General features: G+C 37.9%; 1 protein-coding gene and 1 non-coding gene across 3 annotated transcripts in view; both read left to right on the top strand.

The window, feature by feature from the left end:
- The window catches only part of POLA1 (DNA polymerase alpha 1, catalytic subunit), a 310973-nt gene that overhangs the window by 39946 nt on the left and 253300 nt on the right, over nt 1-17727 (top strand). For both annotated transcript variants that reach the window (XR_013375181.1, XM_077890067.1), the window contains exons 19-24: nt 3789-3905; nt 5127-5302; nt 7492-7621; nt 8114-8233; nt 9501-9600; nt 11435-11559. Coding sequence is in view for 1 of the 2 variants with exons in the window: in XM_077890067.1 (XP_077746193.1) it covers nt 3789-3905; nt 5127-5302; nt 7492-7621; nt 8114-8233; nt 9501-9600; nt 11435-11559 (768 nt within the window). In the remaining variant the exon portion in view is untranslated. The remainder of the gene's footprint in view (nt 1-3788; nt 3906-5126; nt 5303-7491; nt 7622-8113; nt 8234-9500; nt 9601-11434; nt 11560-17727) is intronic.
- LOC144309320 (small Cajal body-specific RNA 24) lies at nt 10693-10821 on the top strand. The gene has a single exon (XR_013375363.1).

Genomic DNA, 17727 nt, shown 5'->3' with positions numbered 1-17727 from the left:
TTGGAAAAAGCATGATTTCATTCTCCTTTATGGCTGAGTATATTCCTGTGTGTGTGTGTGTAATACATCCTCTTTAGCCATTCATCCATTGATGGTTGTTTTGATATCTTGGCTATTACAAAGTATATATCTTTTTTAATTGGTGTTTTCACATTCATATAAATACCTAAAGTAGAATAGCTGAATTGGATTATAGATCTATTCTTAATTTTTTTTTAAGATTGTATTTATTCATGACAGACACAGAGAGAGAGGGGCAGAGACCCAGGCAGAGGGAAAAGCAGGCTCCATGTAGGAAGCCCGATGTGGGACTCAATCCCAGGACTCCGGTATCATGCCCTGAACCAAAGGCAGACGCTCAACTGCTGAGCTACCCAGGCATCCAGTCTATTCCTAATTTTTTGAGGACTCTCCAAACTGATTTCTGTGGTGGCTACACCAATTTACATTCTTACCAACAGTGCAGGAGTGTTCCTTTTTCTCCACATCCTTTCCACTTGTTATTTCTTGTCCTTTTGGTAATAGCCATTCTAATAGGTATTGAGGTGGTTTTGATTTGCATTTCCCTAATACTTAGTGACGTTGAACACTTTTCATGTGCCTGTTGGCCATCTGTATGTCTTCTTTGGGAGAATTTGTATTTAGGTCCTCTGCCTGTGTTTTAACTGGGTGTTTTTTTTTATTGTTCAGCTTATGAGTTCTTTATATATTTTTTGAATCTTTTTTTTTTTAAATTTTTTTTAATTTTATTTATTTATGATAGTCACATAGAGAGAGAGAGAGAGAGAGGCAGAGACATAGGCAGAGGGAGAAGCAGGCTCCATGCACCGGGAGCCTGACGTGGGATTCGATCCGGGGTTTCCAGGATCGCGCCCTGGGCCAAAGGCAGGCACCAAACCGCTGCGCCACCCAGGGATCCCTATTTTTTGAATCTTGAATCAGAGTGAAATGACCCTATGGACTGGTGGGAATTACTGTAGTTTCTGCTAAAAGAAAGAGGGGGGAAAAAGAGCCAGCCCACTAGAAAGTAGTAGTTTTTCTCTAATAGAGAAGGAACTCATGAGTTATTGTTGAAGTTTAGGATATTCCAGTTATTTCCACTTATGAGTCCAGCCTATAAGTAAGTAAACTTGTGTTAACTGTTGGTTTCTCTAAAATTTTGGGTTAGGGATGCCTGGATGGCTCAGCAGTTAAGTGTCTGCCTTTGGCTCAGGGCGTGATCCCGGAGTCCCTGGATCGAGTCCCACATCGGGCTCCGTGCATGGGAACCTGCTTCTCCTCTGCCTATGTCTCTGTCTCTCTCATGAATAAATAAATAAAATCTTTTTTTAAAAAAGTAAAATTTTGGGTTAGTGGCCCAGCTGTATAGTGGTCATAGGAATTAATTCCCTCAATTTGGTATCAGTTTCCAAAGTATAAGTATTTGAGTTTTATTTGCTCAGTGGATCTTTTTTTTTTTTAAGTAATCTCTACAACCAACCCAAAGTGGGACTCAAACTTAAACTCCAAGATCAAGAGTCACATATTCTACCAACTGAGCCAGCCCCATACCTGGAGCTCAGTGGATTTCTGTGACCTACTATTCTTTGAGGTCAGGGATAGGAATTTATTTCTCTCTTCATAACCAAGTATATTCCCACTAGGTAAAAGAGGTAATAATTCATTGAGTTACATTTGCCCCAGTTTTTAAGAGTCATAAATCAACATTTTGCTTTATGTTTCCCCTGGGTTTAGTTTATAGGCTCTTTGATGTGATTTCTTCCTTTTTTTTTTCAGTTACTCAGATTATGTTGTGCTTTTGATTTTTTTGGAGGAAAGTAGGATATAAAGGCATGTATTTTAAGTGTGATATTGGTAATTTGGTAATATGAAACCCTTGCAAAAAGGTATGCTGTTCATTTCTCCACATTCACTTCTGCTCTTGGATACCTTTCTTGACCATGGTGTGGCCAAAGTACCTAGAGCTTGTAGGTTGTTATCAGTGTCTGTACCTGCTTCTCTTCCAGTATTCTAGGTATTACATATTTTGTTAATACATCTTAAAAGGACCAGGAAGATTGTGTCCACAGTGTCCTGCTTTGGTGCTTTTGCTCAGAACTAGGTCCTCACCCAGTTTCCCCTAGCAGTCTCTCTCAGGCCCCAAGGAGATGTCCTGGTGCTTAGGATAGCTGGCCTGCCTTAGGATGTTAGACTCAAGTCTTCATGTGAGAAATCCAAACTGATAAGAGAATCCTGACACTGGTGTGAGTCCCTAATCCCAGGAATGATCATTTGGAAATGAGACTTCCTCATGTCCTTGGATTTCTTAATTTAATAAACAAAACTGCCATAAATACATAGTGGTACACATTTTTAATTAAAATTAATAACAAGTAAATCTATTGCTCTGATTTTTTTTTAAGATTTTGTTTATTTATTCATGAGAGACAGAGAGGCAGAGACACAGGCAGATCTAGAAACAGACTCCATGCAGGGAGCCTGACGTGGGACTTGATCCCAGGTCTCCGGGATCACACCCTGGACTGAAGGCGATGCTAAACCGCTGAGCCACCTGGGCTGCCCTCTGATTTATTTTAAACGTTATCTAGTTTCTTATTTTTTTTCATCTAGTTTCTTAATAAACATAGGCTATGAACCATATTATTCACATGATGGAAATTATCATTATAGACAGAAAATTTTTGCATTTTTAGTTATTTTTAAGTAGGCTCCATGCCCAGATTGTTGCTTGAACTCACAACTCTGAGGTTAAGACCTGAACCGAGGGATGCCTGGGTGGCTCAGCTGTGAGCATCTGCCTTCGGCTCAGGGCATGGGCATGATCCTGGGGTCTGAGATTGAGTCCCACATTGGATTCCCTGTGGGGAGTCTGCTTCTCCCTCTACCTATGTCTCTGCTTTTCTCTCTGACTCTCTCATGAATAAATAAATAAAATCTTGAAAAAAAAAAAAAAAAAAAGACCTGAGCAGAAGAGTTGAATGCTTAACTGACTGAGACACCCAGGTGCCCCTAGTTGCATTCTTTTTTTTTTTTTTATGATAGTCACAGAGAGAGAGAGAGAGAGAGGCAGAGACATAGGCAGAGGGAGAAGCAGGCTCCATGCACTGGGAGCCTGACGTGGGATTCGATCCCGCGTCTCCAGGATCGCGCCCTGGGCCAAAGGCAGGCGCCAAACCGCTGCGCCACCCAGGGATCCCCCCTAGTTGCATTCTTAAGAGAATTTCTACTTGGTATAGTTTTGTTTCCTAATTGGAACTATTGTGTGGTATTGTATGTTTTGTTTTATATTGATTAAGAATCTAAATCAGTAGTGTTTGAACTCATTTCTTTAAGAAGAAAGTAGATACTGTTCCTGAGTTTCTAAGAAGTCTGTGTAAACTGTTAAACAACACAGGCAGGTTCTCAGTTTTTAAGGAATTAAAATGGAATTATTTGAACACAGCTTTTACTGATCACAGAAAGTATGGGACATAAAAATTTGCATTTTGCCTCTGCGACTGTGAGGTATGAGCTGCAAATTAAAAGACATCATATGAACCTTGCATCAATTAGGATGAAATAAAGTTTATTCCAGCAATCTGCTTAGCAGCTTTGTTAATGTCAAGGCTAATGAATGCTGCTGATGAATACATTCCAGGAGAAGAAAGGACCCCAATCGGAGGTAAGCTCATGATGCCTTCAATTAGAGACCAGAAAAAGAAAGGGCAAAGAAATTCTCTGCATATGAAGATAAATCCTCTAATTTGCGTTTGTTATAATGTTATTGGCTGCCGTCTTTTTCTGACTAGGGTCATAATATTTATGGATTTGAACTGGAAGTGCTCCTGCAGAGAATTAATGTATGCAAAGTTCCTCACTGGTCCAAAATAGGTCGACTGAAGCGATCCAACATGCCGAAGCTTGGGGTAATAATAGTTTTCAAAATCTTACTTCTTGGCTTGGCTTCTTTATATGGAGTAGCTACCTGGGAACACACTGCTTCTTTGACCAAGAATTGTTTGTCTTGTGATAGGACATTTTAACTTTGCCACTAACATCTTTTCCTTTGAATGCAGTATTTTATTGGTAGAAGCCGCTAGTAGTTTTTAAAATCAGCTGTTAGAATGTACTTATTACCTCTACTTGGGCATTATCGAAGCTATAGTAGCCCTTAGAGCAGTGTTACAGGGTTCAGAGATTGGTGAGTGTTACCATTCAGAATGGGGAGGGGAAGGAAGAGTGGGAGGGAGCTGATGTAGAATGTGTAAGAAGGCCATGGGCATTAGTAGCCCTGTCACAACAACTCCCAATTTCATGTACATACTTCTTGCAGGGGTAACAGAACTTGTTCAAGGTTGCAAGGCTAGTATGGGAAGAACTGAGGTTTTGAACCAGGCCTGTCTTGACTCTTAAAGCCTATGTATTTTTTGTTCTACCTGCTTGTTTCACTTAAAGAGGTTTTGGTGGTTTTTGAATGAAGCCACAATCATTTCCTAAGCCTGAGAGTGCTCATTGCTTCAAATCTTACTTTACTTAAAGCTTAGAAGTCAAATGAGCATGTCACCTCATCAGAGAACTTAGGAATCTATATCTTTTGTAATATTCTCCAGTGGATTCTGCTGTTGCAGATTGGAGTTGGAGCTAGTGCTCTTGCTTCTTTTCCTATTCTTATCTTTAAGGTGAAAAAGTTATTAACCCTCATCCCAGCATTTGATTTACTAACTCCTTATCCTTTACAGTTTTCTTTATATGGCATCTTCCAAGTGAGGTCTACTGTGACTACTCTATTTAAGATACAGCCCCCCTAAATTCCCATTTTCCTTACCTGTTCTACTTTTTCTCTTTTCTATACGTTTATTAATCCCTAAAACTATGTAGTATCTTGCTTTTGATACCTATTTTTTTGTTGTGTATTTCAGATGGACATCAGGAATCTTTTCTGTTGTGCTCATTGCTATCTTCCAGGTGCCTAGAACAGTGTCAGCCTCTTAGCAGATGTTCAGAAACATTTGAGTGGTGGCTCACTGGGTGAATGGGAGATTGAGAGTTTTCTCATTGTAATTCTGAGCTAGCTTCAAATGAGTTAGAACAGAATGTTCTCAGTGTGTGCTCGTCCATGGGATTTGCTTTTTGTCCTCCCCATGTAGGGCAGGAGTGGATTTGGTGAAAGAAATGCTACCTGTGGCCGAATGATCTGTGATGTGGAAATTTCAGCAAAGGAATTGATTCGTTGTAAAAGCTACCATTTGTCTGAACTTGTTCAACAGATTTTGAGAACTGAGAGGGTTGTAATCCCAATGGAAAATGTACGAAATATGTACAGGTATGATCCTGGATGCTTTGGAATTTGTCTGTCTTGAAATGAGCAACAGCAAGAGACCAGCATCACCATCAGGCTGGAGGAACGGGAGTGTGTGGTATTCTAAAGGGGAACTGCTTTCATGTCAGAACCAGCATCTTTGTTACATTAATAATTTAAATTATTTTGCCTCTTGAATTATATTAATTTTATCAGTGTTTCTTCATCTCCATCACTCATCCCAGCCTCATCTAGATGTTTCCTAAGAGCAGTTTGGAAATTGATGTGATATTGAGGTTTCTACCCTTAATTCATTAATTCAGGAGATAGGTTACTCTTTTGGAAATAGAAAAACTGAGAAATCTTTAAGTTATGTAGAGATATTACTTGATTATTTCTTGTTTCCATTTTTATTGGAGCAAAATTGACAAATAGAAATTGTATATATTTAAGGTATACAAACTGATGTTTGATAAATGTACACATTATAAAATAAACACCACAAGCTGATTAACATTTCCATCACCTCACATGGTTACTAATTTTTTTAGTGGTTACAATACTCTAGATTTACCCTCTCAGCAAATTTCAAGTATATAATATTGTTAACTGTAGTCGTATTGCTGTATATTAGACCTCTTGAACTTACTCATTTTGTACAACTGAACCTTTGTGCTCGATTATTTTCTAAACAGTTTTTTCTACTCCTCTTGCCGCTTCTCATTTTTTTCCTGCCTGTTCCTCCCCAGTCCTTGGACCACTTCTCTTTCTGACGGTGTTCTCTAGGTGATCTCATCGAGTCTCAGGAATTTTAATACCTGAGGTATTAGGTGCTGATGCTTCCTGCTTGGGTATCCTCCACTTAGATCTCTCCCTTGAATGCCAGACTCCTGTATCCACCTGCCTGTTTTACTTGATGTCCGATATGAACCTCCAGCCTTATTCAGAAGCTCAGCTCCTTGAGTGACAGAAGTTCTCCTTGAGTGACATCTCTTTTTTTTCTAGTACTCCTGGAAACCTCCAAAGACGTGTTTGGCCCAAAAACTTTGAGGTTTCCATGATTCCTCTTTCTGATAGATATCCCATGTTTGAGCCATCACAGAATCCTGTCACCTTTATCTTTAAAATATGTCTAAGTCTGACTACTTCTTTTCCCTTCCATTGAACCCATTCTGGTCCAAGCTACCATCTTTTTCCCCTTGGATTAATTAGTCCTATATCAGCCTCTTTGTTGGTCTCTTTGCTTTTGCCCTTGACTCCTTGCTCTCTGTTTTCAACCCAAGAACCAGGGTTATCTTGCTAAAGTTAAGTCAGATACTGTACTCTGCTCGAAATGTTCCAGTGACTGTTTCATTTAGAGTAAAAATCAGTCCTTACTGTGACTTACAAGGTCCTATATAGTGTGTCACTCTACCTTGAACTCTGTCCTTCTGCGCTCTACATCATTCTTTGTTTCAGCCACTGGTCTCCTTCCTGGTCCTGGAAGTGCCAAATTTGTGCTCAGCTCAGAGCCTTTGAATGTGCTGTTCTCCTTGCCTGGATGCTCTTCCCTCAGATATTCATTCACAAGGATGGCCTCCTTACCTCTTCTGGTTCTTTATTCTAAATGAACTCTTTCCTAGTTCCATAACTAAAATTTCAGTCTCTGCTCCTGACATTTAGTGTTTCCTTTGCTTCTTCATTTTTTCCCGCTTAACACTGAGCATTATATAACCTACTATATATGTATATATGTGTGTATACACACACACACACACACACACATATGTATTTTAATTTATACTTTGTCTCCCCCATGAGGACATAAGCCCCATGAGGACATAAGCCCCATGAGGACAGGTATTTTTCTCATTTGGTTACAGTCAGAATTTAGAACTATGCCTAGCACATTGTCAGCATATAATACATACTTAATTAGATGGAACAAATAAAAGGGCTTAGGTAGTTTCAGGTTGTAGTTAACACATAATTTTACTTTGTATTTATGGGATTTTTGTATGTGTGTGTGTGTTTTGGAGAAGGGCATTGGGATTAATGACATGAATGAATTCGTGGTTTCAAACCAACCATTTTAAATTGTTTCTAAAGCCAAAGTGCTGTTGCTCTGAAGTTACTCATAACAAAAATTTTTTGTAATATTTTGTGATGTTCTGATTATAGTCATTGTTTCTTTTAATTACTTGATTCTGTTTCATTCTTACTTTTCTGTACAGTGAATCTTCTCATCTGCTGTACCTGTTGGAACACACCTGGAAAGATGCCAGGTTCATTTTGCAGATCATGTGTGAGCTAAATGTTCTTCCATTAGCATTGCAGATCACTAACATCGCTGGGAACATTATGGTAAATTTAACTTAGAAAGGGGGAAAAAGCATTTCCTGTTGGATTCAGTGTTTGCTTGGGGTAGTTGTTATATGATAATGAGTCTAAATGCATGCTTATAAAATGAGTAACTTGTATTCTGGAAGCTGGGCTTCTTTTGTGAAATGAACTGGCTGCGAGAAGGGGAGGAAAGCCAGGTGCAGTATGTTGAAATTTTGGGTGAACATAAGGATCATCTCTAACATCTGGATGTGTCTGATGTGTGGAATGGTCTCTTTGGGAGTAAAGAAATAGCCCAAGTGGTGTCAGTATTTTAAGCTTTCTTTGTCTCTTTTTAACTATACGGCTCAAAGGAAATGTTAGAATGAATTTTGTACCTTCTTATTTTTAAAGCAGCCCTTATTAGGAAGAATGATTGTGGAGGAGGTGCTATAATTAAATTTACTGTCTCAAAGTTGCTTTTGTTTGTTACAGCTTTGAGTTCATATTTAAAAAAGAAATTCTATTTACTAGTCTAGGACGCTGATGGGTGGACGATCTGAGCGTAATGAGTTCTTGTTACTTCATGCGTTTTATGAAAACAACTATATTGTGCCCGACAAGCAGATTTTCAGAAAGCCTCAGCAAAAACTGGTGGGTCCAAACTTGCATAGTGTTTTGCCTTTTTTTAATCCCCTTTTATTACCTAGATAGCTTTTTTTGCTATGATTATTTCTGCTTCTAAAATAATTAACCTCCTGTATACTGTAGAAAGCATGTCAGATTCAGTCTGTTGTGTTTTTGTGGTGATTTCCTTCTTCACGTTTTTCTGTGTGGATGAAAGTTATTTGTGAAATAGGAAATTCTTTGAGGGTAGCATTAAGTTTCTCTGATGGGTGAGCATACAAGGAAAATGTTTTGCAATCTTAGCTGTATCCAAAGTTAGATACCAGTTAAACCTTTACTTTCTTAAATGCATGAGCCTTTATTTTTTGTTGCTTTGTGGCATTTTTGTATGCTAGAAGGATCAGGTCACCACAATCAGTTTTCTAAAGTGGCCTCCATGACATTGGAACTAAAACTTAATTACCAGTTTGTCCTCACTGATAGCAGTTGACTCAAAGAGGATATTTAATGTTAAGATGATTCAAGTTTTTGTATTTGTTTTATGTACATTATCAAAATTGGTATAGGGAATGTTAACTTACAGGAGCTTGACTTTTGAGGTATTGAATATTGGTTATTAATAAACTACTTGGGAATGAATTTTAAGTATATGGACACACTTTAAGGTCTCCAAATTAATGAGGATAATGATCATATCTGTATGAAATCTTTAATATTGCTACATCATGATTGTTAGAGTAATGAATTTGGGAGGACTCTTTTACTGTCTCATATTTTACATTATATGAAGCATTGTATCTTTAGTATCCATTGATTTAAAAAATAAAAGGTTTTGTGAATTCAGAAATATTCTATTTTTTTAAACGATTTTATTTATTTATTCATGAGAGACACACAGAGAGAGAGAGAGAGGCAGAGGCACAGGCAGAGGGAGAAGCAGGCTACATGTAGGGAGCCCGACGTGGGACTTGATCCCGGGTCTCCAGGATCACACCCCAAGCCGAAGGTGGCGCTAAACCGCTGAGCCACCCAGGCTGCCCCTGAATTCAGAAATATTCTAAAGTAGAATTTGCATATTTATTAACTCCGGGATATAGTGTTTTGGCAATTCCCATGCTTGGCATTCATTTGGGTTTGCAAACATATTACAGTAACTGTCATTCCCCCTAGGTAGCTAAAAGCAAATAATGTTTGTTAGAATTGTGTACTGCAGCTGGAAAAGGGAGAGTCATAATACTTCTTAATAAGTTAATCAGTTGCTGGCTGGTGAAGTTCTCTTTCCCTTTGATATTAGGGAGATGAAGATGAAGAACTTGATGGAGATGCCAATAAATACAAGAAAGGACGTAAGAAAGCCGCTTATGCTGGAGGCTTGGTATTGGACCCTAAAGCTGGTAAGGCTGCGCAGCAGGTGGGTTTGTCCCTGGTGTTATGGAATTTTTTTCATGCAGACCTAGGCTTGAGAAACTGCAAGACCTGAAATTGTATTTTGTAGGTTAGAAATAGGTCTTTTAATGACCTTATTTTTGTCTTCTGTTGATGTGAAAATCTTGTTGGCCAGTCACCTGACATGAATCAATATGAATCTTTTTTAACTTTTTTGCTGTGTTCCAAAAAAGCTTTGTTTGTGGACATTGACATTTAAATTCTGTGTGATTTTCATGTATCATGAGATACTCTGTTTAAAAAATTTTTTTCAATCATTTAAAGATGAAAACACTATTCTTGGTCATGAGTGGTACAAAAAGGTGGGGGGGGGCATGCTGAATTTGGTCTGCGCATCGTTTGCCAACCCCTAGTCCAGTATATAGCTATTTGTCTTGTGGTAGAAGCACTTCTTTCTCCTCCCATCTACTCTAGAGAGTGGGCTCTGCCTCTGCCTGACTGCCTGGACCAGTTCGTTTGGACAGCAGAGTTCAAGAAAGTACAGACAGTAACCACCAAATTGAACTTTAATAGCAGAGTAACTACTCCCTCTTGTTGTTAATGGCAAATAAGATGTTCTATGGTACACAGAGCTGGAAGGGATCTTTTTTTTTCAATCTTATTAACTTAAAATTTTTAAGTGTACAGTTAAAGTAGCGTTAAGTATATTTACACTGTTGTACAGGAATATGAATTTTATGAAGTAATTTGAACTCTGAGTAGGAGACCTCTTTGACAAAAGTGATTTATTATTAGTTGTATTGAAACAGATCAGTAGTCCTTTGGTGTTAGATAGAGCTGGGCTTAAATTCTGCCTGTGTGATCTTGGGCTTCCTCTTGAACCTTTGTAAGCCTCACATTCCTCTTCTGTAAAATGGAGATAAGAATAATACCTACTCTTGAAATTAATATAGCACTGTATGTTAACTACACTAGAATTTTAAAAAAAGAATAATATCTACCACACAGAGACTTAAGGAACAAAGTGATTGTTTAGTATAGTGCTCAACACAGAGTATGCTATCAACATATGTTTGCAGCTGTTTTTATTTTCTTAATAGTGGACATTTATTTTTGTTCAGTTTCTTCTTAAGGTGAAGATACTCTTTGTAAATGTCCTAGAGAAACATAGTAGCTTTCTGTTCACTCTTTGCAAGTAAAAAGGGTGGATCGTTCCACTGCTGACACACATCTCTTGTCTGATTTAATACCATTTGTATACAGGTAAGTGGGCTTCCCGTTTTATTCTTAGGAAGTATGATGATGAAAAAATACCTAACTACTCACAGGTATGGATCACAAACATCCATACCTGTGAAGGTGGTGAAAGTGGCAGGGTAAGTGGGAGGGAATACTTGCCTGAAGGAGAATTTTACATTTTTTTGAGATGGATATGACACCTATCTGAAGTAATTGATAGGAGAAGGTGTTTGCCCATCATAATGGTGTACTTGGGGACTGCTGCAGAAAGGATTGTTCGTTGTAGTTGGTTTCAAGGTGAGACATGTTCTCTTCTTGCCTGTTCTTTTGTGACTTCAGTTTTTACTCTAATACAAGTCATTTTTATAGAGTGATAGTAGATGACTTTTTTCCTTTGATAGAACTCACTGCTTTGAATAGTACATTGTTTCTAATACACTTTGTTGTATAGTACTTCTGATGTTATGTTTTGACCAGTCTGCTTTTTTCTTTAGCCCTCCTCCCCTTTTTTCCCCCCTTACTTGTATCTGGTTTTTTAAAAATGACTTTCTGTTTTGTTTTGTTTTTTTAATGACTTTTTGTAATATGGCTTTTTTGTTGCAGGTTTTTATGATAAGTTTATTTTGCTCCTGGACTTCAACAGTCTGTATCCTTCCATCATTCAGGAATTCAACATTTGTTTTACAACAGTGCAAAGAGTTGCTTCAGAGACACAGAAAGTTACGGAGGTTTGTATTCAACTGAGGGCTCTTTAAATTGAGATTAAAAGCAATGCTCAAAGAAGGAAGAGAACCAGGGGGGTTAGCATTCTAGTTTTTACTGTTAAGGATACAGTTTTTCCTTTCTTAGTGGTCAAAAAAGGTAGAGGGTTGAGTACATGGAAACTCACAGTGGTTCCATACATTATTTAACAACTTTATTGAGATATAATTCACATAAATTTCATCCATTTAAAATATACAATTTAATGCCTTTTAGTGCATTTACTGAGTTTGCAACCTTCACCACAATTTGATGGCATTTTCATTACTCTTCAAAGAAACCCCCTACGTTGTAGCTGTTCCATCCCTCCATTCCTCCCAGACCTCAGCAACTACTAATTTTTCTGCCTCTATAGATTTGTGTATTTTGGACATTTCTTGTTTTTTTTTTTTTTAAAGATTTTATTTATTCATTCATGAGAGACACGGGGGCGGGGAGAGAGAGAGAGAGAGGCAGGCAGAGACACAGGCAGAGGGAGAAGCAGGTTCCATGCAGGGAGCCCGATGCGGGACACTATATTGGGACCCCAGGATCATGCCTTGGGCCGAATGCAGGCGCTAAAGCGCTGAGCCACCCAGGGATCCCCAACATTTCTTGTAAATGGAATCTTATGTGACCTTTTGTGTTCTGGCTTATTTCACTTGGCATACTGTTTTCTTTTTTCTTTTTCCAAATTTTTATTTAAGTTCTAGTTAACATATGGTGTAATATTGGTTTTAGAAGTAGAAGTTAGTGATTCTCACTTACATATAACACCTGGTACTCAATAGAAGTGCCCTCCTTAATACCCATCACCCATTTAGCCCATCCCTGGCTCACCTCCCCTTCAGCAGCCCTCAGTTTGTTCTCTGTAGTTAAGAGTCTGTTTTCTGGTTTGCCCCTTTTTTCTCAATGTTCATCTGGTTTTATTTTTTTTAGATTTTATTTATTTAATCATTAGAGACACAGAGACAGAGGCAGAGATACAGGCAGAGGGAGAAGCAGGCTCCATGCAGGGAGCCTGATGTGGGACTCGATCTGGGGTCTCCAGGATCAGGCCCTGGGCTGAAGGCGGTGCTAAACCGCTGAGCCACCTGGGCTGCCCTGTTCATCTGTTTTGTTTCTTAAATTCCACATATGAATGAAAACATGTATTATTTGTCTTTCTCTGACTGACTGACTTCCCTGAGCATAATATACTCAAGCTCCACCCATGTTGTTGCAAATCGCAATATTTCATTCTTTTGATGGTTGAATAATATTCCATTCTCTGTGCGTGTGCATGTATATGTGTGTGTAGGTGTTTGCATGTGTAGATACACACACCATCTCCTCTTTATTCATTCATTAGTCAGTGGACATTTGGGCTCTTTCCATAGTTCGGCTGTTGTTGATAATACTTCTGTAGACATCAGGGTATGTATGCCCCTTTGAATTTGTGTATCACAGGGTAGCTCTATTTTTAGATTTTTGAGGAACCTCCATACTTTTCCAGAGTGGCTGCACCAGTTTAGCATACTGTTTTCAAGATTCGTCTGTTTTGTAGCAAGTATTAGTACTTCATTCCTATTTGTTGCTGAATAATACTCCATTCTGTAGATATGTATGTATCACATTTTGTTTATTTTGGAATCATCTTGTTAATTTATGCAAAAATGCCTCCTGGAAAAGGGAACCCTCTTGCACTGTTGGTGGGAAGGTGAACTGGTGCAGCCACTCTGGAAAACTGTGTGGAGGTTCCTCAAAGAGTTAAAAATAGACCTGCCCTACGACCCAGCAATTGCACTGTTGGGGATTTACCCCAAAGATACAGATGCAATGGAACGCCGGGACACCTGCACCCCAATGTTTATAGCAGCAATGGCCACGATAGCCAAACTGTGGAAGGAGCCTCGGTGTCCATCGAAAGATGAATGGATAAAGAAGATGTGGTTTATGTATACAATGGAATATTACTCAGCTATTAGAAATGACAAATACCCACGATTTGCTTCAACATGGATGGAACTGGAGGGTATTATGCTGAGTGAAGTAAGTCAGTTGGAGAAGGACAAACATTCTATGTTCTCATCCATGTGGGGAATATAAATAATAGTGAAAGGGAATATAAGGGAAGGGAGAAGAAATGTGTGGGAAATATCAGAAAGGGAGACATAATGTAAAGACTGCTAACTCTGGGAAACGAACTAGGGGTGGTAGAAGGGGAAGAGGGCGGGGGGTGGGAGTGATTGGGTGACGGGCACTGGGGGTTATTCTGTATGTTGGTAAATTGAACACCAATAAAAAAAAATAAAAAAATAAAAAAAATGCCTCCTGGGATTTTGGTAGGGATTGTACTGGCTCTATAGATTGATTTGAGGAGTATACCATCTTAATGTTAAGTCTTCCAATCCATGAAAATTGGGTCTTTCCATTTAATTAGGTTTTTAATTCCTTCCACTGATGTTATCTAGTTTTCACTGCTCAATTATTATACTTCTTTTATTAAATTTATTCCTAAGTATTTCATTCTTCTTGATGCTATTGTATTATTCATTGCTAGTGTATTGAAATACAACTGATTTTTGTATATTCATCTTATATGCTGCAACCTTCCTGAAGTCCTATATCATATACCACTTCTAATATTTTTGTGGATGCCTTAAGATTTTCTACACATAGCACCATGTTATCTGCAGAGATAATTTTAATTTTTTATAATCTGGATGCCTTATATATATATTTTTTTTTTGGTCTGTCCCTGGCTGGAACCTTCAGTACAATATTGAATAGAATTGGCAAGAGAGACACCCTTGTCTTGTTCTGGTCTTAGGGGGAAAACATCCAGTCTTTATTTCACCATTAAGTATGATATTCACTGGAGGTTTTCCGTAGGTGGTGTTTATCAGATTGAGGAAGTTCCCTTTTGTTCCCAGTGTTTTGTATCACAAAACAGTGCTGGATTTTGTCAGCCACCTTTTCTTTATCTGTTGAGATAATCATGTACTTTTTATCCTTTATTCTTTTAATATGGTATATTACATTGATTTTCTGGTGTTGAACTAACCTGTGTCTCTGGGATAAGTTCCACTTGGTTTTGGTGTATAATCCTTTTTATATGTTTCTAGTTTTAGTTTGTTAGTATTTTGTTGAGGAGTTTTTTGTTTGTATTCATAAGGGCTTTTAGTTTATAGTTATTTTTTCTTGTTATGTCTTTGCCTGGTTTTGGTAATAGGAGAACAGTGGGGATGTTATACTCTGTGTTAGCAAATCGAATTCCAATTTAAAAAAAAAAAGAATAGTGGCCTCATGGAATGACTTGGCAAGTATTCTCTCCTCTTCTGTTTTTTTTTTTTGGAGAATTTGTGAAGGATTCATATTAATTCTGCTTTAAATATTTGGTAGAATTCACTAGTGAAATTATCTGGTCTTAAGACTTGTCTTTTTTTGATTTCCTATTCAATTTTTGTTATAGGTCTATTCACATATTTTATTTCTCTTCAAGTCCATTTTGGTAGTTTGTGTCTTTCTAGGAATTTGTCCATTTCGTGTAAGGTTATCTAATTGGCATAAAATTGTTCATAGTACTCTTTTATAATTGTTTCTTTAAGGTCATTAATAATGTCCTTCTTTTATTCCCGATGAGTCATTTTTTTTGTCAATGCAGCTAAAATTTGTCAGTTTTGCTAATCTTTACAGAGAAGGAACTTTGGTTTTGTTGATTTTTCTTTATCTTCTATATGGCAATTCTAATCTTTATTACTTCCTTCTTTCTCCTTTCTTTGGCTTACTCTTATTTTTCTAGTTTCTTAAGTTAGAAAGTTAGGTTATTGATTTGAGATCTTTTCTGTTAATATAGTTACAGCTGTAAATTTACCTGTAAGTATTGTGTTAGTTTCATCCCGTTAGTTTTGTCATTGTCACTCATATCTTAATTGTCAGGCCCCTCTCCCATCAATCGACCATTGATCTGACTTCTGTCACCATTGTTTAGTTTTGCTTATTCTAGAACTTAATATAAGTGGAGCAATACAGTATGTAATCTTTAGTGTCTGGCTTTTTTTGTTCAACATGATGTTTTTGAGACTCATCCATGCTGTTGCATTATCAGTAGTTCTTTCCTTTGTATTGGTGAGAAGTGTTCCACACTTTATCTAGTTGCCCGAGATGAGCTTTTGGGTTTTCAGTGCTTAGTTATTATTTTTTTAAAGATTTATTTATTTTAGAGCAATCGAGCAGGGGGGAGGGGCAGAGGGAGAGGATCTTCAGGCAGACTCTCCACTGAGCTTGCAGCCTAACATGGGGCTTGATTCCATAAGCCATGAGACCTTGACCTGAGCTGAAATCAGGTGTCAGACCCTTGACTGACAGTCACTCAGGCATCCCGTTGCGTTTAGCTATTATTATTTTTTTAAAGATTTCATTTATTTATTCATGAGAGACACTGAGAGAGAGAGGCAGAGACATAGGTAGAGGGAGAAACAGGCTCCCTCTGGGGACCCTGATGTGGGACTCAGGTCACACCCTGAGTTGTAGGCAGATGCTCAACCGCTGAGCCACCCAGACATCCCTGTGTTTATAAAGCTGTGAACATTCTTCATATCTTTTTGTGGACATGTGCTTTCATTTTTGGGGGTAGATACCTAGGCAGTGAATTTGCTGGTTTGTATGGGAAGTGTAAGTTAACCTGAAAAGAAATTGCCAAATTATTTTCCTTAGAAGTTCTCCCATGTTACCCACTCCCACTAGTGGTGAATATGAACCATGCCACATCATCTCCAATACTTGCTAGTTTCATTCTTTTAAATTTTGGCCACACAAGCCTTTGTTACTGGTTCTCACTAAATGGCCCTTTTAAAGGAATCTTTTTGAATTATTTCACATGGATTTTAATTTAACCAGTGACTAGTCAACAGTTTTATGTAGGTCTTAATAACTTAATGTGTGGTTCTTCATGTATAAAGCTTATATAATTGACTGTCAGTAGGGAATCTTATTAGATGTGGTTCTCTAACAGTAAAAGAGGTCTAGTTATATGTTATCTTTGTATATTGTTTTTCTCTATTCTTTGTACATGTGACAGAAGATGTCTGTTTGCTCTCTTGCTCCTGATTTTCCATGTCTCTTAATTCTGACTGCATGCTTTGGGAGCTGTTTTTCAGCCCCAGTTCTGTTGTCCTAGAATAGAGAATCTTAAAGTCTTAGCCCAGGCTGGTCCCATCAGCTGTGCCACAGGAATGGGTTCACAGAGTACAAAATGGCTGCTAAGGATGGGCCTTTCTGTGGGACTAGAGGATAGTTTTACAGAGAAGATATTGGGTAGACATCCCCCAAAGGTTGTGACTACATTGGATAAATAATATGCATTGAGCTCTGTCCTGCTACTGTGTCAGCCTTGTGATAATTGTCATGATCCAACCTCCTCCATCTCCCTCTACTTTTTTTTGTTCATTTGAGCTTTCCAGTTTGGATTCTGGATAAATAATAGAATCATTTAAGAGTTAGAAGACAGGTAAAAAAAAAAAAAAGTGTTAGAAGACACCTTCAAGGTCATCTAAGAAGTACTATACATGAGCCAGTTTATAGGTTTTGTATCATTTTTCTCTGTAGTATCTCAGTTGGTCTTCAGAATAGATAGTGCCATACAGCTAGTGGTGGGAGAGCTGGGCATGGATTGTAAATTTCCTGACTCCAGATCCTTCCAGTTCACTTTTTATCGGACATCTCTAGTTGTAAATAAATTGGAATGTGTACCAAGATATCTTTAATAGGTTTGCTATCATTGTCTGCTATATCGGAAAACAGTAGATCCTATTACTATTGTAAGATTGTTCATCTAAAAATATTGATCTTTATAAAGCCAGATACTTTGTAAAGGCTGTTATCAAATGGCATTGAGTTGACATACTTGAAGACAAGAGGTTTATTTTTAATTCTGAAACTTTGAAGGGATAAACATGCCTGGCTTCTCTTTGTGGCCTGTTAATAGAATTCATGGAGGCATCAGAAAGATCGTCTAATGCTTTCCCTACTCTTTTCTTCTGTAAATTTTAATATCAGAAGACTGCTAGTTACTTTTCTAAAATGTTGCTATTTTACCAATTGCAAAGCAATTTGCAGATGAAAGGTATTACATAGATGTTAAGGAATTTGGATATATTAATTTTTAGAAACTT

Source organism: Canis aureus, chromosome X, assembly GCF_053574225.1.
Source record: "Canis aureus isolate CA01 chromosome X, VMU_Caureus_v.1.0, whole genome shotgun sequence".
Taxonomy (NCBI): Eukaryota; Metazoa; Chordata; class Mammalia; order Carnivora; family Canidae; genus Canis; species Canis aureus.
This window is presented reverse-complemented; position numbering and strand designations above follow the sequence as displayed.